The following is a 24172-nucleotide window of genomic DNA, read 5'->3' as shown; positions in this document are numbered from 1 at the left end:
GCTTAAATAATTACGGAAGTAGATAGAGAACCTAACACTAAGCAAAAACTGTTCTATAATTTTTTTTTCGAAAACCCAATATTTTTTGAGTTATTCCTGGTTGAAAATTGGCCATTTTCATTGAAACATAAATCCTTCTCAAACGGTTTTTTGCGAATACCTTAAAAACTATGCATCTAACTAAAAAACTATATAAAACATTTTTGTAGCTTATAAAATAATAAAGAGATTCTTTCCTTTATGAATCTTCTAGTTATAACACAAAAAGAGATATGGTAAGTGAAAAAAACTTGTTTTCTTGGTGCATGCTCAAATCAGTGTATTTAACTTGAAATAACACAGAAACGGTCGATTTTAGGTGAATAATGGCACCAATAACTTTTGTTGTGCTTAAAAAGACCTATAAATTAAGCAATATTAAATGTCGATTACATTCAAACTATGCGAGACAAACTGTAAAAAATTTGTAGACTAACGTATTTTAAGAAAAAAATGAGAAATATATTACCCCTCATCCACAAGAATTTAAATGCATCGTTTTCCTTCTACAATACACTTTACTATAGTGTTCTTTTTATGTTCAAAAAGTTGAGCGGGTTTAAATTAAATGGTTTTTGAAAAAAATAAGATAAAATTATTGAGCGCATTTTTAAATTTTCTTAAAAATCTTCCTATTTCTCCATGTAACTAGAAAACGATAAGAGATATCAAAAAAAATGCCATACAAAAATGTAGGTTTCTTCTGGATAAACATTTTGATTTTATTTTTTATAGAGTATCTCTTATAATTTTCAAGTTACATGGAGAAAAAGGAAGATTTTTAAGAAAATTTAAATATGCGCTCTATAATTTGATCTTAATTTTTTTCAAAAACCATTCATTTTAAACCCGCTCAACTTTTTGAACATAAAAATAACACTGTAGTAAAATGTATTGTAGAAGGAAAACGACGTATTTAAATTCTTGTGGATGAGAAGTTAAATATTCTTCTCAATTTTTTTCTTAAAATTCGTTAGTCATCAATTGTTTGCAGCCTATCTCGCTTAGTTTGAATGTAATGGGCATTTAATATTGCATATTTGAAAGGACTTTTCAAGCACAATAAAAGGTATTGGTAGCATTATACACCTCAAATCGACCGTTTCTCTGTTATTTCAAGTTGAATACACTGATTTGAGCATGCACCAAAACAACAAACTTTTTACCTACCATATATCGTTTTGTGTTATAACTAGAAGATTGACGAAGGAACAAATCTCTTTGATTTTTTATGAGCTACAAAAATGTTTTATATAATTTTTTTAGTTAGATGCATTGTTTTTAAGGTATTCGCAAAAAACCGTTTGAAAAGGTGTTATATTTCAATGAAAATGGCCAATTTTCATCCACGAATAACTCAAACAGTTTTTGCTTAGAATTAGGTTCTCTAGCAACTTCCGTAGCTGTTTAACCAAAAAATTTTCCACATCCGAGAAGGGGTGGGAACCGCCCCCAAGTCAAAAGCACACATCGGCATAGGGTAGACTTTGAATAAGGAGATATTTTCAGGCTATTCCTAAAATTTCATTAAAATCCCAGCAGTAGGATAGAATTCAGAGGTAATAACCTCTGTTCTTGCTCTCATTGACTGCCCTATATACGTTATCTTCATTTTTCATTTTTGAAGATCCTAATAAAATTTTATCATATAATTCTTATAATTAAATCATCATACTGTACCTCGTATCACCTTTCATTCTACATATTTACTTTGTCTTCTATTTTTTGTACTAAATAAAAAAGAATATTAAAAACTAATATTTCAGAAATATAACTAAAAAGTAAGTTAATATTATTTATTAATACTATTTTTAGAAACATTATCTTTCATGCATCGGCATCGAGATATACAGAGAATCTCAACTTTTTTACATCTGCATAAGTTCTTAGAGCAATTTTTACAGTTACATGGTGGTACTAAGTCTGTTCTTGTAGGCAGTAAAACTAAAACTTTCTGGGGATTCAGAGTCTAATTATCTATATGATATCCATACAAAGTGGATCTAGTTCTTTTGCAACATTATCAAGGCACGTCAATTGTGTGTATGCCGCCACAACATAAATGCTCGTTTTATATGCAATGATGATGCTGTAAAAGAACTGGATCCATTTTTATATGGATATCACATATTGGCTCATTTGCATGCGTAGAAGCCGAGTTACGATCGATAAAGCGTCGAAAAATACTTACATACTTGACTGTGAACCGATTTTGCGCCTCATAGCGCGCCAATAAAATATCGATATCTTGACCCAAACTAAACTTACGAACATTTTAAAAAGCTCAAAATGTCCCTTTTGAGTTCTTCTATCATAATTTTTAATTAAAGTATAAATGTTTACAGCTTAAATTTACTTGAAACCCTTATAAACAAATTAATGTACAATTTTTTAAAGAAAATTATAATTTCAAACGGGTATAACTTTTAAACAAATGAAGATAAAGTAATTTGACAAACTTTGTTTGGAATCCTATTAATAGAGCTTTAAAATGAGATCTTCCAGGGCTCATTTGCATGCATAGAACCTGAGTTACGATCGATAAAGCTTCGAAAAATACTACTTTTGCAATTTTCAATTTGCAATTTGCATTGTGCACTAATTTTACAATATCCTGAGTTCTAAGTGTTGGATTTACGTTTAATAAACGTTATTTTCTTCGTTTTTTATTTACGGACAAATTTTATTTGAAATATTCTTTTATATATCTTTTAGTTTATGAGCCAGAGCCTTATAAACAATTTATAAACAATTAAATTTTTGATAATAATTTTTTATTATTTGATTTTTGTCTATAACAATTTTTTGACCACTCGGATCGAAATCCACCCTCGAAATTCGTAATCAGCAGCCAAAAATCCATAAGAAACCGTTGAGTTTGTCCATCAGAATTGAAAAGGACATATATAAATGTATATATAAATTTAAAATTAATTTGCGTAACAACGAAAGACATCTGACGTGTTACTTAATGACTGGAAATTATCAAAAAGAAAATGTTACACGAGAGCTCTAAAATTATCGATTTGTATCCTGAGTGATAGTTTTAATTTCACGACCCGAAGGGAGCAAAATTATGTCAAAGTGTCATGAGGGCAAAACAAATCGATAATTTTTGACAGCTCGAGAGTAACTCGGTAAGATTATTTCATGAATAAAACTGTTTTTTAAATCATTTTAACTAATATATTGTTGATATCTTTGCCTGAATATTTGCTAAACCTGTTTCTTGATGTTCTCTGTGACAAGCTATAAAACATTAATTGTCAATAATGTCACAGAATGTATTTTTGCGTAGTAACGAAGTGCATCTGAAGTAATACTTGACGACGGGAAATTATCGAAAAAAATTAGCAGTAGTAACTACACGAGAGCTCTAAAATTATCGATTGGTATCCCGAGTAACAGCTTAACAGTTTTAATTTCACGACCCGAAGAGGATTTTAAGTTGTTTAGCCCCAGTATAAGAACAATCTGTTGGACAGAATTAAACACGTGATGAAAAAAATTCCGAAGCTCTTATGAATGAAATAATCAAATATATTTAAAAACAAACATAATTTGTAAGCATTTAAATATATAATTGATTTTAATTAACACAGTTTTGCATTTAGACTAAATTAATAAAATTAAAATAGATTAACATACATTTCAAGGTTCATAAAATTAATATTTTCACATTAATATTTTCAAAGTAATAATAAAAATATTTATATTATAAGGCTTTAGGCACTGACACTCCCTCTATTTTTGAATCCTTAGATAACTTTCTTACCCGCCAATCGCTAAAAATGTATTTTGTATTTACCTTCACAAGGTCGATACGCGTCAAGTGCCGTCCAACATTACTTATCTCGTGACTTCCACCAACTCCTAGTGCTCGGAACTTTCTTATCTGTTTCCTTTCTACGGATGCTGTTAGATTTAAGTATCTGCATCTAGTCGTCGCATTTTTTAAATGCTTCAAATACTTCTTTGGACGAGACCCAGTGAATGCATGTAGAAATGTATCGGAAGAAGAATTGTTACGCGATCGCACTAAAAGTAAACAAAAGTTTGTGAATATTTCGCGTTCATCGTCTTCGTAGAGGTTTTGCCTGTAGTTGATTTTATGAGAAAAATTTTTATTGAATGGATTTTACAAGAAAAAGTGTTTTTAGTGCGGGAGGGTATTTGGAAAATGCCTGCAGATATGGTGTCGTTTGCCGTTTCAACAGGGCTAGGAGTTAGTGTTGTCGCTGGGATTATATCTGGAGTATGCTATGTTTTGGCTTATGGGTCCCAAAGGAAAAGGTAACTATTTGCAAAAAGAAATAAGATAAATAGTAAGAAATATTTTTTTTATTTTTTCTTGATTTTTTTAGTAAATAAGTAGCTTTATAACAACAAAAAATTAGTTATAACATACAAATAAAAAAAAATGTTAATAATTTTTATGGTATATTATGGAATTATGAAATACGGAATTTAAATATTATGTCTTAATGAACATGACTCTGTCTGTTTTTTAATGTGCCCCTAGTTATCATTCCGTCATTTTCGTGGTCTTCTCACTGATCATCTTCTTATTGGGGAACCGTCTCTCGCCATACTTACTACTCTATTTATTTGTTATCATTCGGCTTATGTGGTCGTTCCATTCTACACTTCTGTTTTTTAGCCAGTTATTAATTTTGTCTAACTTGCATCTCCGTCGTATATCTGCACTTCTAGCTTTATCCCATAGTGTCTTACCATCGATTTTTCGTAGGGTTTTCACCTCTGCTGTTTTAAATATTATGTAAAGTACTAAATAGTCAAATTCACTTTTAATTGCTCCAAATTAAATATTGGGGACAGCAAAGAAAATACTTCCGTGAGATCGCCGAAGTATCAGTTTCGTTGACAGGTGCTACAGATTTTAATGAAAAATGTGAATATGTTACGCAGGGATGAGAAAAAGATAAACGTTTTTTACTTGTTAACTTAAGTATACTCTATCCACATGTCGTGTGTCGTGAAATACCTTAAAGCTTGGGAGCATAATCAGCTATTACCTTTCGATGTGGTTTCTCAGTTGGTAGTGACTTACTGGTCTGGTTATTTCTATTAGATGATGTAGCATATTTTATTTAAACTGATTAGGCTAGTAAAACTTTTCTTAATAATTTAGTATTTCAAAATTTTTTGTGGTTATCATGCTAATCATGGATTACTTGTACTAATTATATTACTTCGTTTTACATGACTTTTATGTTTCTGTTGTTGCTGGCATTAAAAAAGTATGAGTTCTTATGATACGCGTTTACTCCCCACTATTTGTGATCGTAATGAGTTCATAAAAAAATAGTAGTTAATGTCACTGTTTACAAAATAATTATCAATAAATAAAAACAATTAGAAATCAACTTCAATAAGACAGAGTACATAATGATGGGATCGGATGACGCCCCGGATCTCGAAATCTCAGATGATCAAAAAATTAAGAACACCAAAATTTTCAAGTATCTAGGCTCCACTATTTCTAGAGACGGCACTACAACTGAAGATACATATAAAGAACAGGCTAGGTCAAACCAGACATTGCTTAAGACAACTAAATGGAGTATTATGTGACACACATACAGTGCTCTTCGGATAAAACTATCCACCCTAAATAACTTTTGAAGCACTAATTTTTAGGAAAAGCGCAAAAATACGTCAAATAATAATTGAAGGAGGAGACATTATGCCATATTTAAGCTTGCTGGGAAAGTCACCCCTTCACCCCCGTACCATCCCTTAAATTTTTTTAAATTACTACCACCTTTTTTTATTTGATATTTGGATTCTCCTCGTTGTAATGATTTCAAAAATGTATAACACATAATACTTATAGTGATTAGTTTATGAGAAAAATAAATACAAAATCAAGAAAACTCCATTGAAAAAAAAAAAATTTTTAACAATTTTATTACAAACATAATACAGTGAGGACGTTTAAGTTGGAATAAATTCATTTTCTCGAGAATGGGCGAATCTGGAGATAAATCCCGAAACAGGTCGATTTTTATTGTTAGATTATAATTTGATGGAATATATATCATACTAGTGACATCATCCATCTGGGCGTAATGACGTAATCGATGATTTTTTTAAATGAGAATAGGGGTCGTATTCGCTTATTCGAAAGTCTCTTCAATTCTCTATTCAATAATATAAATATTAACATAATTATTTACACAGGGTGTCAAAACAATTTTTTTGAATTAAATTAATTGAGACAATAAGAAGAATGTATCTAATTTATTTAATGCTAATTACATTTTACTGCTGTCAGAAAACAGAAAAAAATGTTAATTTTAAAAATAAACACTGCTTGTCGCTTAAGTTAAATGTTTAAACTGCTAAAAGGCACGTGGGTGGCAGCTTTAATATTGAATGTAAGTGTAAAAAAATATCTATTTACCAAACAAATATTTATTTCTTGTTTTCGGACAACAGTAATAGTTATTTTCCTAACAAGTGCAGAAAGTCATTCTTTTCCGCACGCGACTGCAGTTTGCCGAACGACGCGAAGCGGGAGTTCGGCAAGCAGTCGAGTGCGGAAAAGAGACTTTCTGCAAGAGTTAGGAGCAATATTTTTTCTAAGAGTCTTTAAAAAATTACCAAATCTTAATATATATATATATATATATATATATATATATATATATATATATATATAAATTCGGGTTCAAAAACGTCCTCCGACGTTGTCCGATGCCTTGTTGCCAATATCTTCTATCATTGCAGTTTTCATCTTCTAATCCTCGTACACTCATTGATCGTCTTACTCCTTATATCCATGTCGTTCTTGGCCTTCCTTTTTTTCTGTTTTCTGTGGGTATCCATTTCATAATTTTCTTTGGCAGTCTTTCCTCCCCCATTCTCTGAACATGCCCGTACCACGTTAATTGTTTCTTCTCAGTGCATTCTACAACCGTTTCTTGTAAATTCATTCTCCGCTTTACTTCCTCATTTCTAACCCGGTCCATTTCTCGATGTTCTACTTGCTCTTCTTAGGGCGTCCATCTCAGTAGCTTCTAATTTTCGTTTTAGGTGTTCCTTTATTCTCCATGTTTCGGATCCGTATACCAATGTGCTCTTAATCATGGTATTGTATATTCGCATTTTTCTTTGTTTCCCTATATCGGTACTCCATAAAACTCCGTTCAATGATTTAATTATCGTTCTTGCTTTATTTATTCTGCTCTTAATTTCTGCATCGTCAGTACCTTCCTTGTTGAAATTAATGCCCAAATACTTATATTTATCACAGCTAGTTATTTTCTGATTATTGTCCAATATCATATCAGTTGAATCCTCACTTAGGCATAAATATTGTGTTTTTTCTACATTCATCTGCAGTCCCCATTTTTCGTATTCTTCCTTCAATTTGCTAGTCATATATTCCAAATCTTCTTTATCGTTTGCACATATTATCTGATCGTCTGCAAACTGAAGGGTGTACAGGCAGGTGTTGTCGTCGATTTGGATGCCCATTCCACCGCATTTTCTTTTCCATATTGCAAGGGCTTTGGCGATATAAATCTTAAACAGACTCGGTGATATGCAACATCCTTGTCGTAGACCTTTGTTGACTGTAAACAAATCTGTTATTTTGTTTCCTAATTTTACTGCACACCAAATCTTAATCAATTAATTTAATTAATATGAAAATACATACACAAATTAATTCTTTGACAAGGTTGTCAAAACTAAACTTTCAATATAATTAGTTAACATGACGACAATCTTGGTTTCCATCACGATAATTCAAAACGACTGTTATTGTCTACCGATTTGACTTTCGAATATTATGTCAAAATAATTTTATTTCATCCAATTTTCGCGTTAATTTCATTAAAACAGGAACACGTGTGCGGAAAAGTAAAAACCGCGTGCGGAAAAGTAACACGCGTGCGGAAAAGTGAAACTTTCTAAACTAAAATGCGTGCGCGAAAGTAGACATTTTTGCACGCTCGTTTTGCACGCATTTTGCAAAAAATGTATTTCGAATTAAATAAATTATATACATTCTTCTTTTTGTCTCAAGTAATTTAATTTAAAAAATTTTTTTTGAGCACCTCGTATAAATAATTATGTTAATGTTTATATTAGCGAATAGAGCATTGAATAATCTTTCGAATGAGCCATCACACGACCAATATTCTCATTTAAAAAAATTATCGATTACTGCATAACGCCCAGAGGGATGACGTCACTAGTACGATATACAGGGTGTTTCATTGGTAAAGTAACATACGTAAACTGTAGAAATAGGATACTTAGGCGGTCTCAAAAATACCATACTTAATGGGTCTTACTCCATTAATAACAAAGATACTGGGTGTTTTATCTATTTTGCCATTTTCTTAATTGGTTCATAACTTTTTGACCACACTGTTTATTTATGGCATGCAAATATCATTTAAGGCGTACAATAAATTAATTTATTTACAATTGTAAAAAATCCAGGTTCGGCTTAAAAAATATTGGAAAAATGTTCCGACCCCAAAACAACACATTGTACATTAATTTTTTTTAAAATGGATTTTTCAGTTGAAAAGAGGATAAAAAACTAAATTCAATGGTATACTTCGAATTTTCGGCAAAATGATTTTTCTGGTGAAATTTGGAATTTGAATTCTGAAATTAAGTGAATTGCGAGAGCTCCAAGTAGAAAAAAATTGAAATACAGCTTACAACTTGTCAACCACACTGTATATTGATTTTATATTTAACACGCGAATATTTTTTTAGGTGTCCAGTCCATAAATTTAATTAAAATTATAAAAAATCCAGGTCCGGATTAAAAAATATTATATAAATGTTCCAACCCAAAAAAAACACCTTGTATATTAATTTTTTTTTAAATGGATTTTTGCATTTGAAAAGAGGATGAAAAACAAAATTAGGGGTATACTTTGAAATTTCGGCAAAATGATTTTTCTGGTAAAAATTTGAATTTGAATTCTGAAATTATGTGAATTGCGAAGCTCAAAGTAAAATTAATTAAAATATGACTTAATTTTAATTAATACCATTATTTAATCTAAATTGGTAAAATATTAACGTTTGCACACATAACAATAATTTTTGATGACCCCCTCTGTGACTGAATGGTAAGAGCGCCTACCTTTGGATCGAAAGGCCCGAATGGTCTTGAGTTCGAATCTCACCAGGGTCAGAAATATTTCGTTTATTATAAATTAATAAATGAAAATAGTTTCTGTCCTTGTGGGATCGGTACTCACCGGAGGGACCGCTGACGTTCGGATACAATTAGCGTCTTTTTGCAAAGACAATGACGTCGACTTTGCAAAGACACTCAACACACACAGTACACAGTACACATGACGCTAGGTACCTAATGCTGCAAATTTTCGCTGTTTTGTTATAATTTTTAGCTATTTTGTTGATTAAAGTGATGTATTCTTTATTGACCCTTTATTATTTATTCATTATGTAAAGATGAATATTCGCCAAAAACTATTTTTCAGACATAATAAAAAACACTAAAATATTAACATTTTACCAATTTAGATTAAATATTGGTATTAGTTAAAATTAAGTCGCATTTTAATTTTTTCTACAAGAGCTCTCGCAATTGACATAATTTCAGAATTCAAATTCAAAATTTTACCAGAAAAATCATTTTGTCGAAAATTCAAAGTATACCACTAATTTTGTTTTTATCCTCTTTTCAAATGCGAAATCCATTTTAAAGGAAATTAATATACAAGGTGTTTTTTTAAATCGGAATATTTACACAATATTTTTTAAACCGGACCTGGATTTTTTATAATTGTTAATAAATTAATTGATTGAACACCTAAAACAATATTCGCGTGTTAAATATAAAATCAATATACAGTGAGGTTGACAAGTTGTAAGCTGTATTTCAATTTTTTTCTACTTACAGCTCTCGCAATTCACTTAATTTCCGAATTCCAATTCATAATTTCACCAGAAAAATAATTTTGCCGAAAATTTAAATTATACCACTGAATTTAGTTTTTCATCCTCTTTTCATCTGAAAAATCCATTTTTAAAAAATTTAATGTACAGGGTGTTGTTTTGGGGTCGGAATATTTTTCCAATATTTTTTAATCCGGATCTGGATTTTTTACAATTGTAAATAAATTAAATTATTGTACACCTTAAATGATATTTGCGTGCCAAATATAAAATAAATATACAGTGTGGTTAAAAAGTTATGAACCAATTAAGAAAATGGCAAAATAGATAAAACACCCAATATCTTTGTTATTAAAGGAGTAAGATCCATTAAGTATGGTATTTTTGAGATCGCCTAAGTGTCCTCTTCCTACAGTTAACGTATGTTACTTTCCCAATGAAACACCCTGTTTATGCTAAAAAATTCTAATTTAAAAATAAAAATCGACCTGTTTCGGGATTTCTTCAAGTCAATCAGACATAGAAATGTTGGTATACCTCGTGATTTTTCAACATTTTCTTTTATGACGGATATTGCATCTGTAATAAATAATCTTCCAGTATAAAAACCGTGTTGTTCATCTGCTAAACTTATCCTCTAATTTATTATTTCATTAGTTGTAAGTTTGAGAGTAGTATTTAATTTGTTATTAGTATTTTATTACAAGTCGCTGTTCGAAATCACGACAACATTCTGAACCATTGTATGGTTTACTAGACTACATTCATGGACTATTCGTCATCTCAGTATTTTCAATGAAGCAGGAATGAAAGTATAAATCTGGCTTTTGTAAAAACCCCATAGAGTAAAGTTCAGGGAAGTTATATCAGGAGTCAGGATATCTTGCTAGCCATTCAATAAAACCTCTTCATCCAGTCCATTGCCTAGGACACCATTCATTAAGGTGTCCGACTTGCGTATACAGGGCATTTCATTAATAATTGTCCATATAGTAACTCGAGAAAACTTAGCACAAAATGCGAAGATTTAACCTAAAACACTTAAATAAAATGTGGCTCCTTACTGAGTTACAGGGTGTTTTATTTAAAAACTATTTTTGCTCAGCATTTTAAAATTATACTACGTATCCTTCTCATACATGGCAGAAAGTGCGACTACTATACACCCTACTAAATTGTGATAAACAAACGTTTCTATCTACTACCAGAGGCGTACGACAGGGGATAGTGAATGGTTGACCCTTCTTTAATTGTACGCCACTGGAGGAATTACTATTTTAGTGCCATTTTTAGATTCTCCAATACTTTCTATATAAATAATATACTTTTCATTGGTAACGATAAAGTCATTAGTTTTCGAGATATTTAAAGTTAAATATGAAACGGCACAGTTATTTTGATTAATTTATGATATGATTCATATGATTAAAATAAAAAAAAAATTGTACCCAGTACTTTAAAACTATTTGGCGTATCCTTATTAGACTTGACATAAAGTATAGGTACTGCACACCCTACTTAATTAAGATAAATAAACATTTCTAGCTACTACCAGAGGCGTATGACAGGGGATAGTGGCTGGTTGACCCTTCCCAAATTCTACACCACTGACGAAATTGCTATTTTAGTGTAATTTTATGATTTTCCAATACTTTTTATGTAAATAATATACGCTATATTCGTAACGATAAAATGATTAGTTTTCGAGATATTTGAAATTAAAAATGAAGCGGCACAATACATTAATCAAAATAACCGTGTCGTTTCATTTTTAACTTTAAAGATCTCGAAAACTGATGACTTTATCGTTACGAATGAAGGGTGTATTATTTTTATAGAAAGTATTGGAGAATCCAAAAATCGAACTAAAATAGCAGTTTCGCCAGTGGCGTAGAATTTGTAAAGGGTCAGCCATTCACTTTCCCCCGTCGTACGCTTTTGGTAATAGCCAGAGACGTTTGCTTAACATAATTTAGTAGTTTGTACGGTACCTATACTTCCTGCCAAGTATGAAAAGGATACGTCAAATGGTTTTAAAATGCTGAGCAAAAATAGTTTTTAAATTTTTAGATAAAACACCCTGTAACTCAGTAAGGAACCACATTTTATTTAAGTGTTGTAGGTTAAATCTTCGTATTTTGTGCTAAGGTTTCTCTAGTTTTTATATGGACAATTATTATTGAAACACCCTGTATGACGCGAATGTGCGCCGTGTTGCTGTAAAAGCAAATCATATTCTAAGTACCTGTTACCATTTTCAATTATATTTGTCAAAATATATGATCAACTGTGTCTTCTATAATTCTACATATTATATGCTTCTCCGTTCAAATTTTGTTGCAAAAAATTGGTCTAACAAAACAATCCCTATGTTATATTGAATGGAAGCGTTCGAAACGTGGTGTTCCAGAAAGTTGCTTAAAATTTTATGGGTCGACCACATTACAAATGAAGAGATTTTAAGAAGAAACAACAAAAGAATACTTAAAAACATTTTTAGATTGAAAAATATTGTCATTTCGTTATGTCAGGTTCTACGTTCTAATTATCAGAATGTTTTGTGTATTTAAACAATTTACATTTATGTTACATCTATGTACAACAGTCACCACGAAGGTCAAGTCTTATATCAAATTTGACCTCTATATGAAATACTAATTATTATTATTTGTACTTGTAAGTTACTAATATGATATTTTAAAGCAATAACTTTTTTATTTATATAAAAGTGTACCTACCACATGATCCACACAGGTTTTTTGTGGTTAATACGTACACAGTGATTGTAACATCTTTGTTGTGAGTGGCCTAATAACCGGCAAAATAACGGAAAACATAATACGTTGTAAAATAAAAAGAGATGAAAGTAGAAGAAGTGGGAAATTATCAATAGAAACATACATCTGTCATTTGTCAACCCCCTCCCTTCCACGTCCATAATTCTTTTAAATAGAGAATAGGGGTCGTGTGGTAGCTCATTTGAAAATGCATTCAATTCTCTATTCAGTAATATAAACATTATCATAATTATTTAAACAGGGTGTCAAAAAATGTTTTTTAATTAAATTAATTGACAAAAAAAAAATAAAAATATATAATTGATGGATTCGACCGTTACTTGATGGAAGTTCATTTTATCTAACAATAAAAAACAATAAAAAACTGAAAACGTTTGTTTTCTATACTTCCACAAAATTTATTATATCTAAGTGACTACAGCTGTTTCGGCGGAGTGCCTTTCTCAAGTAATATAGTTTACAATGTGTTTGCCTTTTTAATCTTCAACTGAAGAGGTTGAGGAGTGGGGAGCTGTTTGTCTCGAGTTGGTCATTCAGAATTATATCTGTATTTTTCAGTTTATTAATTTCCATAGATTCTAAAAAAGATAGCTTAAGGCCTTTATTTTGAATATGTAGAATTTTAAACTCTTCATTGAAAGAATGATTATGATCTAGAAGGTGAAGTGCGTATGTAGAAGTGTCTGTTTTTCTATTGTTGAATGCCCTTTTGTGTTCTGCTATCCGTTTGTCAAAAGTTCTGCCAGTTTGACCGATGTACGTTTTCGGACAGTCACCACAAGTTAGTTTGTACACACCACTCTGTAGTTGCTTTCTCTTTCGGCTTTTATTGTTCTTAATATATTTGCTTAAGTTGTTGTTAGTTCTGAAAGCTGGTGTTATTCCTTTCTTTTTTATGTATCTGGCTATTGTTGTTGTTATCTTGCCAGTATATGTGAGAGAGCAGAAGGTACTGGGTTCTTTCTGTGGTGGTGGATACACTAATTTCAGGGCTTTCTTATGGAGTTTTTGGTTTAAAATTTTGTTAACTGTTTGTTCGTTATAGCCGTTGTTTACTGCTATTTGTTTAATGATGTTTAGTTCTATTTCGAAGTTATGTTATTTTTTGTCATGGGAATTTCTGTCAGTCTATGTATCATGCTATGGTAGGCTGCTAATTTGTGTTGTGTAGGATGGGATGATGAATTGTGTATAGTTGTGTCAGTATGGGTAGGTTTATGATATATGGAGAACTCATGTTTGTTGTGTAGTCTGGAAATCGTTACATCTAGAAAGTTTATAGAGTTATTCTGTTCTGTTTCTACTGTAAACTCAATATTATTATGAAGTGAATTAATATATGATAGAAATTGGTCAAGTTGTCTGTTAGTTCCTGTAAAGCATACTAGTATATCATCCACGTATCTCCACCAATATAAGAACTGTTTAAATACGGGATGTTTAGAAATTGTTGTTTCAAGTTGGTTCATAAATATATCTGATAGCAATGGGCTTAGAGGATTACCCATAATAAGTCCTGCACTGTTGTTTGTGTATATTTGATTATTGAATTCAAAATAGTCTTGATTTATGCAAATTTCAAGAAGGTGTAAAATTTCAGATGCAATGATCGGATTTGTACTATTATGGTCTAAAAGATTCTTAACTAAAACAAAAGTTTCTGTAGGAGGAACACTAGGAAAAAGATTTTTTACGTCAAATGAAATTAGTCTGGAGTTTTTGGGCAATTGAAAATGTTGTATTTTATTAACTAGTTCTAGTGTATTTTTTACGGTGAATTTAGGTGAAAATTTAGTGTATTCTGTAATAATATCTGACAGTTTTTTTGAAATTTTATATGACGGAGCTGTATAAAAAGAAACTACAGGTCTTATTGGGTGGTCAGGTTTGTGTAGTTTAATAAAAGAGTATAATTTAGGAGGTTGTGGGTTCATAATATTAAGGTATTTCTGTTCTGTTGGATTTAGTATTGATTTTGAATTTTCAATGGCTAGTTTAATTTGTTTTCGGTATTTTTCTGTGGGGTCTTTGTTTAGTTTTATACTGTTTTGGTTAGTTAAAAATTCTATTGTTTTGTTATTATAGTCTCGTTTGTCGATAGCAATAGTAGTGTTACCTTTGTCTGCTTTTGTAAATATTATGTCATGTTTTATTGATTTATTTTTAATTGAAACGGCTATTTGGTTTTCTTTGAAACAGGAATTATTAGTTTCACTACATACATCAGTAATAGATTTTGCAATGATGCTTTTTTCTATGTTTTTGGCAGTTTTGTTTAACGCTACTTCACACTCTACACCTAAATACTCTAAATTTTTTTGATTATTATGTTGAGGCAAACATGTGCGTGAAAAACAACGTGTTCCCGAAATACATAAAGTTAAAAACCAACAACCGCAGTGCCGCTGCCATAGCAGGTATCCACCAGGGTCAAACCAGATGGCTGAAACGGGATAGGAGCACCCAATACAGAAAACGAGATATTATAGCTGTTTATCTTAAGGTATGTCATTCAGAATTACATTATAGATTAGATAATATAGAATTTGACATCCTAGATTCTAAAGTAAGAACTGAAGTAGATAATTTAATAGACAAAAAATTTAATACACAATGTAAAAAAATTAAATAATCTAATTTGCAATAGTAAAAAACTCAATACTCATACAACAAATTTTTCAAATCATAGTTTTTTCAATAGATTTATAAACTTAACAGATACTAAATTCAATAATAGTGAAATAGAACTTTTAGAGAAAGGATTCAAACACAACTTGCCTCAACATAATAATCAAAAAAATTTAGAGTATTTAGGTGTAGAGTGTGAAGTAGCGTTAAACAAAACTGCCAAAAACATAGAAAAAAGCATCATTGCAAAATCTATTACTGATGTATGTAGTGAAACTAATAATTCCTGTTTCAAAGAAAACCAAATAGCCGTTTCAATTAAAAATAAATCAATAAAACATGACATAATATTTACAAAAGCAGACAAAGGTAACACTACTATTGCTATCGACAAACGAGACTATAATAACAAAACAATAGAATTTTTAACTAACCAAAACAGTATAAAACTAAACAAAGACCCCACAGAAAAATACCGAAAACAAATTAAACTAGCCATTGAAAATTCAAAATCAATACTAAATCCAACAGAACAGAAATACCTTAATATTATGAACCCACAACCTCCTAAATTATACTCTTTTATTAAACTACACAAACCTGACCACCCAATAAGACCTGTAGTTTCTTTTTATACAGCTCCGTCATATAAAATTTCAAAAAAACTGTCAGATATTATTACAGAATACACTAAATTTTCACCTAAATTCACCGTAAAAAATACACTAGAACTAGTTAATAAAATACAACATTTTCAATTGCCCAAAAACTCCAGACTAATTTCATTTGACGTAAAAAATCTTTTTCCTAGTGTTCCTCCTACAGAAACTTTTGTTTTAGTTAAGAATCTTTTAGACCATAATAGTACAAATCCGATCATTGCATCTGAAATTTTACACCTTCTTGAAATTTGCATAAATCAAGACTATTTTGAATTCAATAATCAAATATACACAAACAACAGTGCAGGACTTATTATGGGTAATCCTCTAAGCCCATTGCTATCAGATATATTTATGAACCAACTTGAAACAACAATTTCTAAACATCCCGTATTTAAACAGTTCTTATATTGGTGGAGATACGTGGATGATATACTAGTATGCTTTACAGGAACTAACAGACAACTTGACCAATTTCTATCATATATTAATTCACTTCATAATAATATTGAGTTTACAGTAGAAACAGAACAGAATAACTCTATAAACTTTCTAGATGTAACGATTTCCAGACTACACAACAAACATGAGTTCTCCATATATCATAAACCTACCCATACTGACACAACTATACACAATTCATCATCCCATCCTACACAACACAAATTAGCAGCCTACCATAGCATGATACATAGACTGACAGAAATTCCCATGACAAAAAATAACTTCGAAATAGAACTAAACATCATTAAACAAATAGCAGTAAACAACGGCTATAACGAACAAACAGTTAACAAAATTTTAAACCAAAAACTCCATAAGAAAGCCCTGAAATTAGTGTATCCACCACCACAGAAAGAACCCAGTACCTTCTGCTCTCTCACATATACTGGCAAGATAACAACAACAATAGCCAGATACATAAAAAAGAAAGGAATAACACCAGCTTTCAGAACTAACAACAACTTAAGCAAATATATTAAGAACAATAAAAGCCGAAAGAGAAAGCAACTACAGAGTGGTGTGTACAAACTAACTTGTGGTGACTGTCCGAAAACGTACATCGGTCAAACTGGCAGAACTTTTGACAAACGGATAGCAGAACACAAAAGGGCATTCAACAATAGAAAAACAGACACTTCTACATACGCACTTCACCTTCTAGATCATAATCATTCTTTCAATGAAGAGTTTAAAATTCTACATATTCAAAATAAAGGCCTTAAGCTATCTTTTTTAGAATCTATGGAAATTAATAAACTGAAAAATACAGATATAATTCTGAATGACCAACTCGAGACAAACAGCTCCCCACTCCTCAACCTCTTCAGTTGAAGATTAAAAAGGCAAACACATTGTAAACTATATTACTTGAGAAAGGCACTCCGCCGAAACAGCTGTAGTCACTTAGATATAATAATTTTGTGGAAGTATAGAAAACAAACGTTTTCAGTTTTTTATTGTTAGATAAAAATATATGTAATTTATTTTATTTAAAATACATTTTATTGTTGTCAGAAAACAGAAATAAATGTTTATTTCTCAAATAAACATTGCTTAAAAGCAAGTAAAACGGCAGAATCTCTTAATAACACAATCTGGAAGAACAAACATCCAAGACAAGACACAAAAGCAAGAATGTATAAAGTAGCAATTAGACAGACCTATATTGACATACACGGCGGAGACAAGACCTGACACATCTAAAACTAGACGACTACTAGAAATAACAGAGTACCTTTTATATCTTACATTTTTTAATTATGTAAATAAAGCAGTTTTCAGGGGGGTCAAAATATAGTGAATAACCCTGTACATAAAAATATTTGATAAAACATTATTTTATTCATGAAAACTTAGAAAAAGAGTTAGTTGATTTTCTTTGTCATTGAAATTACCCATTTAAGCACGTTGGATGAATTTGGAGATATACGGTTTTTCCAGTTAACATATGGATGTATGTGGATTTGATGGTATTAAAATTTCACAACTGAAAAAATCGAGTTAGTGGATTTTCCCAGCACGCTCACGTTTTATCTTATTATTATTTACTATCAATTTTCATTTATTCGATCAACTCCAAGTGAACTCGGGAATGGTTTTATGAGATTATCATCAATTATTTACCCAGTAATACTCAATAATTATATACCCAGACAAGATAACTGTTATTATGTCTTTCAAGCTCGATCAGTAGAAGAATTTTAGTTATTATTTTGTTTAAAGATTTTTATAAACTTTTAGGAAGCCCAGAACGAACAATTACAAATGTTAAAAATATTCGGGTGTAGTGAACCAAATTATAGTCCAAAAGAGATGACAAAGTCAATTTCGTTCAATTAAGGAGAAAAGGGTATAGTTTGAAAATTTTGAAATTTTCAATTTTTTATTATTTTATATGAAAGTAGATAACTTCAAGAATGTTCTTTATAAATTTTAGATTGATCGGAGCTAAATTATCGGAAATATATTATGTTGAATATCTCTACCTTCAACTCGCTTTGCAGCAGCTTCGCGCCATCGCGCTTGTGTAGTGAGAAACGTTCAACATATATTACCATTGTCTTGTGTAAATTATTACGTGATTCAAAAACATATTCCGGCGGGGCATCACTTTACCATTTGCCACACACCGCAATTATTGAAAATAAAATTTGTCACAACCTTCAACACGTTTTTCTCAAAACTGTTGTTTTCAAAGATGATGGACGTTGTAACTGAAAAACTACTTGACCAATCATCCTGAAATTTTGTATATATTGTCTTCAGACATTTCGTGAGCTAACACTGTCATATTTCTTGTTTATTGCTAATTTTTTGTTTAACAGTAATAAATATGTTAATTTTTACCCTATTTTTACAAATTTTTTCGTTATTTTGACTTTTGAGTGATAAAAAAACGTTAAAATTAAAAAAAAAACTCGACAGCGTTACTTCCAGAAACTCATGGGCTAATAAAATCTTTTTGAGTTTTTTGTTTCACATGATCCATTGACGAGTTCTGATGTCCACCGCAAAATCAATTTTTTGTAGATGTCTAAAGTTTGCCACTATTGGCTTATACTTCAATATTTTGCCTTGATTATTTTAATATTCTTTGAATTGTACTGAATATGATTATTTACTTTAAAAATAAAAATTCACAAAAATGTGCTTGAAATCTTGATTTCAAACCATACCCTCTCCCCCTCTTGGAGAGCCATGGTTTGCTATGTTTTGTATATTTATTTATTTTCCCGTGTTTAAAAGGTATTGAAGTTGAAGTTATAAAAGGTATTAAGTCCAGAAAGCCACCGTGCATCCGCTAGGAAAAATATTCTGATTCTGATTTCTTGCACAATCTTACTCAAAAAGGAACCATTTTAACAAATTTGCATATTGCTAGGTACAAAAGTGGGTCAAAAATTTTTTAAACGTATTTTTTGTCTTTTTCCTAAAATTCTTTTTGCATCGAACAAAGTTTTTTAGGTTTCTTGGATCATTCCAAACAGAAAAGGTCTTTAGTGATTTTTCTCTAAAGTTGATAGTTTTTGACATATAAGCGATTAAAATTTTAAAAATTGCGAAATCAGCCATTTTAACCTCCAAAAACTATGTGAAAAACTGAAAATATCAATGTTGCCAAGGTAGGTAGATTTTTTAAATATCGATTGATGAAATCCCGAAGAGTTTTTTGCAATACAATATTGAAAAACCCTTTGTTTTTTGATTGCTAATCAAGCGGGCGCGACACTATTTTCAGCCGTTGCATGTATGTAATATGGCGTAAATATATGTGCGGAAAAATATTCTGATCCAATTTTTTTTCACCATGTTGCTTGAAAAGGTCTCCTTTTAACAAATTTTCATGTTGCCAGGATCAAAAGGCAGTCAAACATTTTTTAAACGTTTTTTTTGTTTGTTCCTAAAACTAATTTTGAGCATCGGACAATTTTTTTTAGGTTTTTTGGATCATTCCAAATAGAGAATATCTCAAGTGACTTTGAAAATTTAAAAATTGCAAAATCGTCCATTTTTAACCATCAAAAACTATGTGAAAAAACGAAAATTTTAATGTTATCGAGGTACGTAGATATTCTATGAGCATCGATTCATGAAATCCCGAAGAGTTTTTTGCAATACAATATCGAAAACCCCTTTATTTTTTAATTGCTAATCAAGCGGGCGCGGCACTATTTTCAACCGTTGAGTTGCTCGTAGATGTAATCGGAAAACATTTGAAGTTAAAAAAATGTTTAAAAATTTTTTGACCCATTTTTGCCTCTGGCAACATGCAAATTTCTTAAAAGAGAACCTTTTCAAGCAAGATGGTGGAAAAAAATTGAATCAGAATATTTTTTAGCACATATATTTACGCATATTACGTATACATGCAACGGTTGAAAATAGTGTCGCGCCCGCTTGATTAGCAATTAAAAAACAAAGGAGTTTTCTATATTGTATTGCAAAAAACTCAACAGGATTTCATCAATTTTTCGCAATTTTTAAATTTTTAATCGCGGATATGTCAAAAACTATCAACTTTAGAGAAAAATCACTCTAAAGACCTTTTGTGTTTGGAATGATCCAAAAAACTAAAAAAACTTTTTTCGATGTAAAAAAAATAATTTTAAGAAAAAATAAAAAAAAAACGTTCAAAAAATTTTTGACTCACTTTTGGACCTAGCAACATGCAAATTTGTTAAAAGGGGTCCTTTTTGAGTAGGATTGTGCAAAAAATCCGAATCAGGATATTTTTTCCAGCGGATACGCAGTGGCTTTCTGGACTGATTGAAAACATTTTCGTTATATGGCTAATTAATTTTGTCTATCAAAACTAAAGTCACAATACTTTACTACATGTTTGGTTTTCCCTATTCATTCTTGTTTTATGTCTGACAATATTTTAGTGGTTTATTGTTATAAATGTTTAGTATACAGTGAATATGTACAATGTACACTGGGTATTCGCCTTCGGCGTTTCATATATTACTTTCGTTCATGCTTAATTTGATCTTTTGTATCGTGTTCGTGGTTACGGAACCACTACTTGGCTGTTCTCAAGTAAATACGAGAATATTGATAGTTTAGTAGATTTCTACATTTTTCATAATATACACAAATTTTGATCAAATGCTGATATTCAAAACAAAACTATAGGTATTTAGAATTCATTATATATCGTATGTTAATTACCCCTTATCAGTACCTATGTGTTTACTTTAACAGATAAGATGTACAAATTGTTTGCGAAAAATAATAAATTACGAACCATACACACAAATAGTGGCGTCATAAGTTTAAAAATATGCTTTTATTACGAGACCAATACAGAAAGTAGGTAGGTACCTGTGTATATTTATTGTTTCAAAGATCTGATAATATGTGCGCATAAATAATATCTTGAGAAAACTACATAAATTCTAAAAATAAGGAACTCTGTTGGTGTTATCTAAATAATAGCTCGGTAGATATCAGATAAGATCTTATAATGAATAAAATTTTTAAGAAAGAATAATAAAGTCAGAATAATATAAAACAGAATCTGAGGAACTTTATACAAAAGCTTACTATAAAAAATGAAAAGTTATTTCAAATAACCCAAACAAATAATGTTTAGGTATTTAGAACAATATTCTAGAAGTCTTCCTCAAATAAATGAATCAGCGAAGCCAGCAGAAAACCCACTCAGTATATTCTATTTTAAGTTTGTGTGTTATACACTGGGGTGCAAAATTAACCGGACACCTTAAAAATGGGTCTTTTTTGATGTCTTGAATTTCCTAAACCTGTTGCCCGATCTAAGTGATTTTTTAATATATCATAGCCTTATTCTTTAACAATATCGCTGTAATAGTATTGTTGCTAAAAAGTTACATTTTCATTGTATACCGGGTGTACCAATCAAACTGTGATTTTTTCTCAAAGTTCGCATCACCCTGTGGAATATTCTAGCCTTTTAAAATACTGAAATTAAATTCCAACTGTAGCCTCATGATTTCTCAACATTTTTTTAATTCATTCGCTTACGTTAGACCATTAAAAAAAGTTAGGTACTTTAACAACTAGCCATGTTTTTCATCAATACAGGGTGTTTTTAAATAAGTATGGCAAACTTTAAGGGGTAAATCTGCATGAAAATTAATGACAGTTTGCTTTATAAACGGTATGTCCGCAAATGCTTCGTTTCCGAGATAGGGGGTGTTGAAATTTTCTTACAAACTGGCGATTTATTTATTGCTTTAGAACCGGTTGAGATATGCAAATGAAATTTGGTGCGTTTTAAGAAGTAGTTATTGCAAATTTTTTGACATACGATTAAGAATTTAATATTCACCATTGGCGCGTCTACGGGTAATATGACGGATCATATTACACGTATCCACGCCAATGGTGAATATTAAATTCTTACTTGTATGTCAAAAAATGTATAATAACTACGTCTTAAAACCCACCAAATTTCATTTGCATATCTCAACCGGTTTTAAAGCAATAAATAAATCTTGAGTTTGTAAGAAAAATTTCAACACCCTCTATCTCAGAAACGAAGCATTTGCGGACATAGGTTTATAAAGCAAACTGTCATTATTTTTTCATGTACAATTACTCCTTAAAGTTTGCCATACTTATTTCAAAACACCCTCTATTGATGAAAAACCTGGCTAATTGTTAAATTACCTAACTTTTTTATGGTCCAACTGCCACCACCTCACAACGCAACACAAAATTCGTTGGAAGTGAGAGCACAGGTGTTGCGGGCTAGCTTTTCTACAGTGGAGATGGGGTGGATTCCCAATATTTACTATTTTGTTGTTAAAGGGGGCGCCAGACAAATTCATGCCCCAAACACCAATCCAGTGTACCTAAATTCCCGAATTTGCCAAAAGAATCGGAATAATACTACACCTTTGACACTTTAATTGAACACATAATATATTGAACACTTTTTTAAAAATTACACTAAACTAACTACTAAAACTAACCAAACTGAACCAAACAACGACCCCTGATCACTGGGTAAATTACCTAAATATGGGTAGTAACAAAAAAAATATATAAACGTATATAAAAAAAATGCAATTTATAAATCTCGAGACGCAATCGTAGAGCTCTGCGAATGGTAAGGTCGAGTACGCGTAGCGGAAAATAAACAATTGACTATCCGATCAAGAGCCGTGTACATACGAAATTATAAAAGGAAATACTAATAAATTAAAAAAAAAAAAAAACAACCTAATGAAGATACCTGAATTCAACAAATAAAATACACAAATAAATTACCGCAACCTAAATTATCAAATTCTACAGATTAAAAAAAAAAGAAGATCAGCAAATTAAATGGTTACAAATCAAAATAATTAAAGTAACTCATCTGAAATCCAGTTATTGAGATCCAAACCCCAAAATAAAAACCACGTGGAAAAAAACCCCAAAATCGATGGGGTCTTCCAGCGTTCAGAGGATCACGTGTCTTCAGTACAACTTCGATAAAGAAACCCGTTTTCTGGCCTCAAACCAAACATTCATTCGTATCAAATCGAAGAAATGACACCACAGCCGTATTTTATCCCAAAAATTGGACTAAACTAGTAATATATCCTTAAAATCAATTTTACTAACTCCAATAATTACTAGTTTATGGAAAAGTCTGATTTATAGATCCCAAATTAATGGATGGATCAGATAAATCCTTATTTTCAAATAATCAGACGTTTAAAAATTTCGGCGGTGACGTTCAAATCAACAATTTCGATTTTACAAGCTGCTAAGCGACCAACTAAGTCACATTCTTCTTTTAAAAATAGAACTTTGATTTGACAGATTTAAAAGTCTGTCAAAACATAAAACGAACAAAAATACGATAACCAGAAGCGGTACCATATTGGATCCGAAAAGGAAGAATTGTCAACGCTATGTATTCAACTAGAATCAAACAAACGTCAGCTATAGAGTAAATGACCAATTTCAATGACAATAAAAAAACATAAAATACATACCTACAAATCGAATTAATGGATTTACGCTATTTATATTTAATCAAATTGATGATATTGTCTTTATTACAACGAATGTTCTAGCTTATAAATACTTAAATTGTGTACCTGAGATTTAAAGTTAATTAGTAATTTTGACCGTAACAAATCC

General features: G+C 30.8%; 1 protein-coding gene across 6 annotated transcripts in view; it reads left to right on the top strand.

Annotated features, from left to right (window-relative positions):
* Positions 1-3861: 3861 nt before the first annotated feature.
* Positions 3862-24172, top strand: part of LOC114332012 (uncharacterized) — a 431454-nt gene continuing 411143 nt past the window's right edge. For 4 of the 6 annotated variants that reach the window (XM_050645467.1, XM_050645481.1, XM_050645474.1 and 1 more), the window contains exon 1: positions 3863-4332. In XM_050645467.1, coding sequence (XP_050501424.1) covers positions 4151-4332 — 182 coding nt within the window. In that variant the 5' untranslated portion in view covers positions 3863-4150. Of the gene's footprint in view, positions 4333-24172 lie in introns of all 6 variants that reach the window. The other 2 variants (XR_007696787.1, XR_007696778.1) reach the window with 1 other exon arrangement.

The sequence above is a fragment of the Diabrotica virgifera genome, chromosome 1, assembly GCF_917563875.1.
Source record: "Diabrotica virgifera virgifera chromosome 1, PGI_DIABVI_V3a".
Classification (NCBI taxonomy): Eukaryota; Metazoa; Arthropoda; class Insecta; order Coleoptera; family Chrysomelidae; genus Diabrotica; species Diabrotica virgifera.
This window is presented reverse-complemented; position numbering and strand designations above follow the sequence as displayed.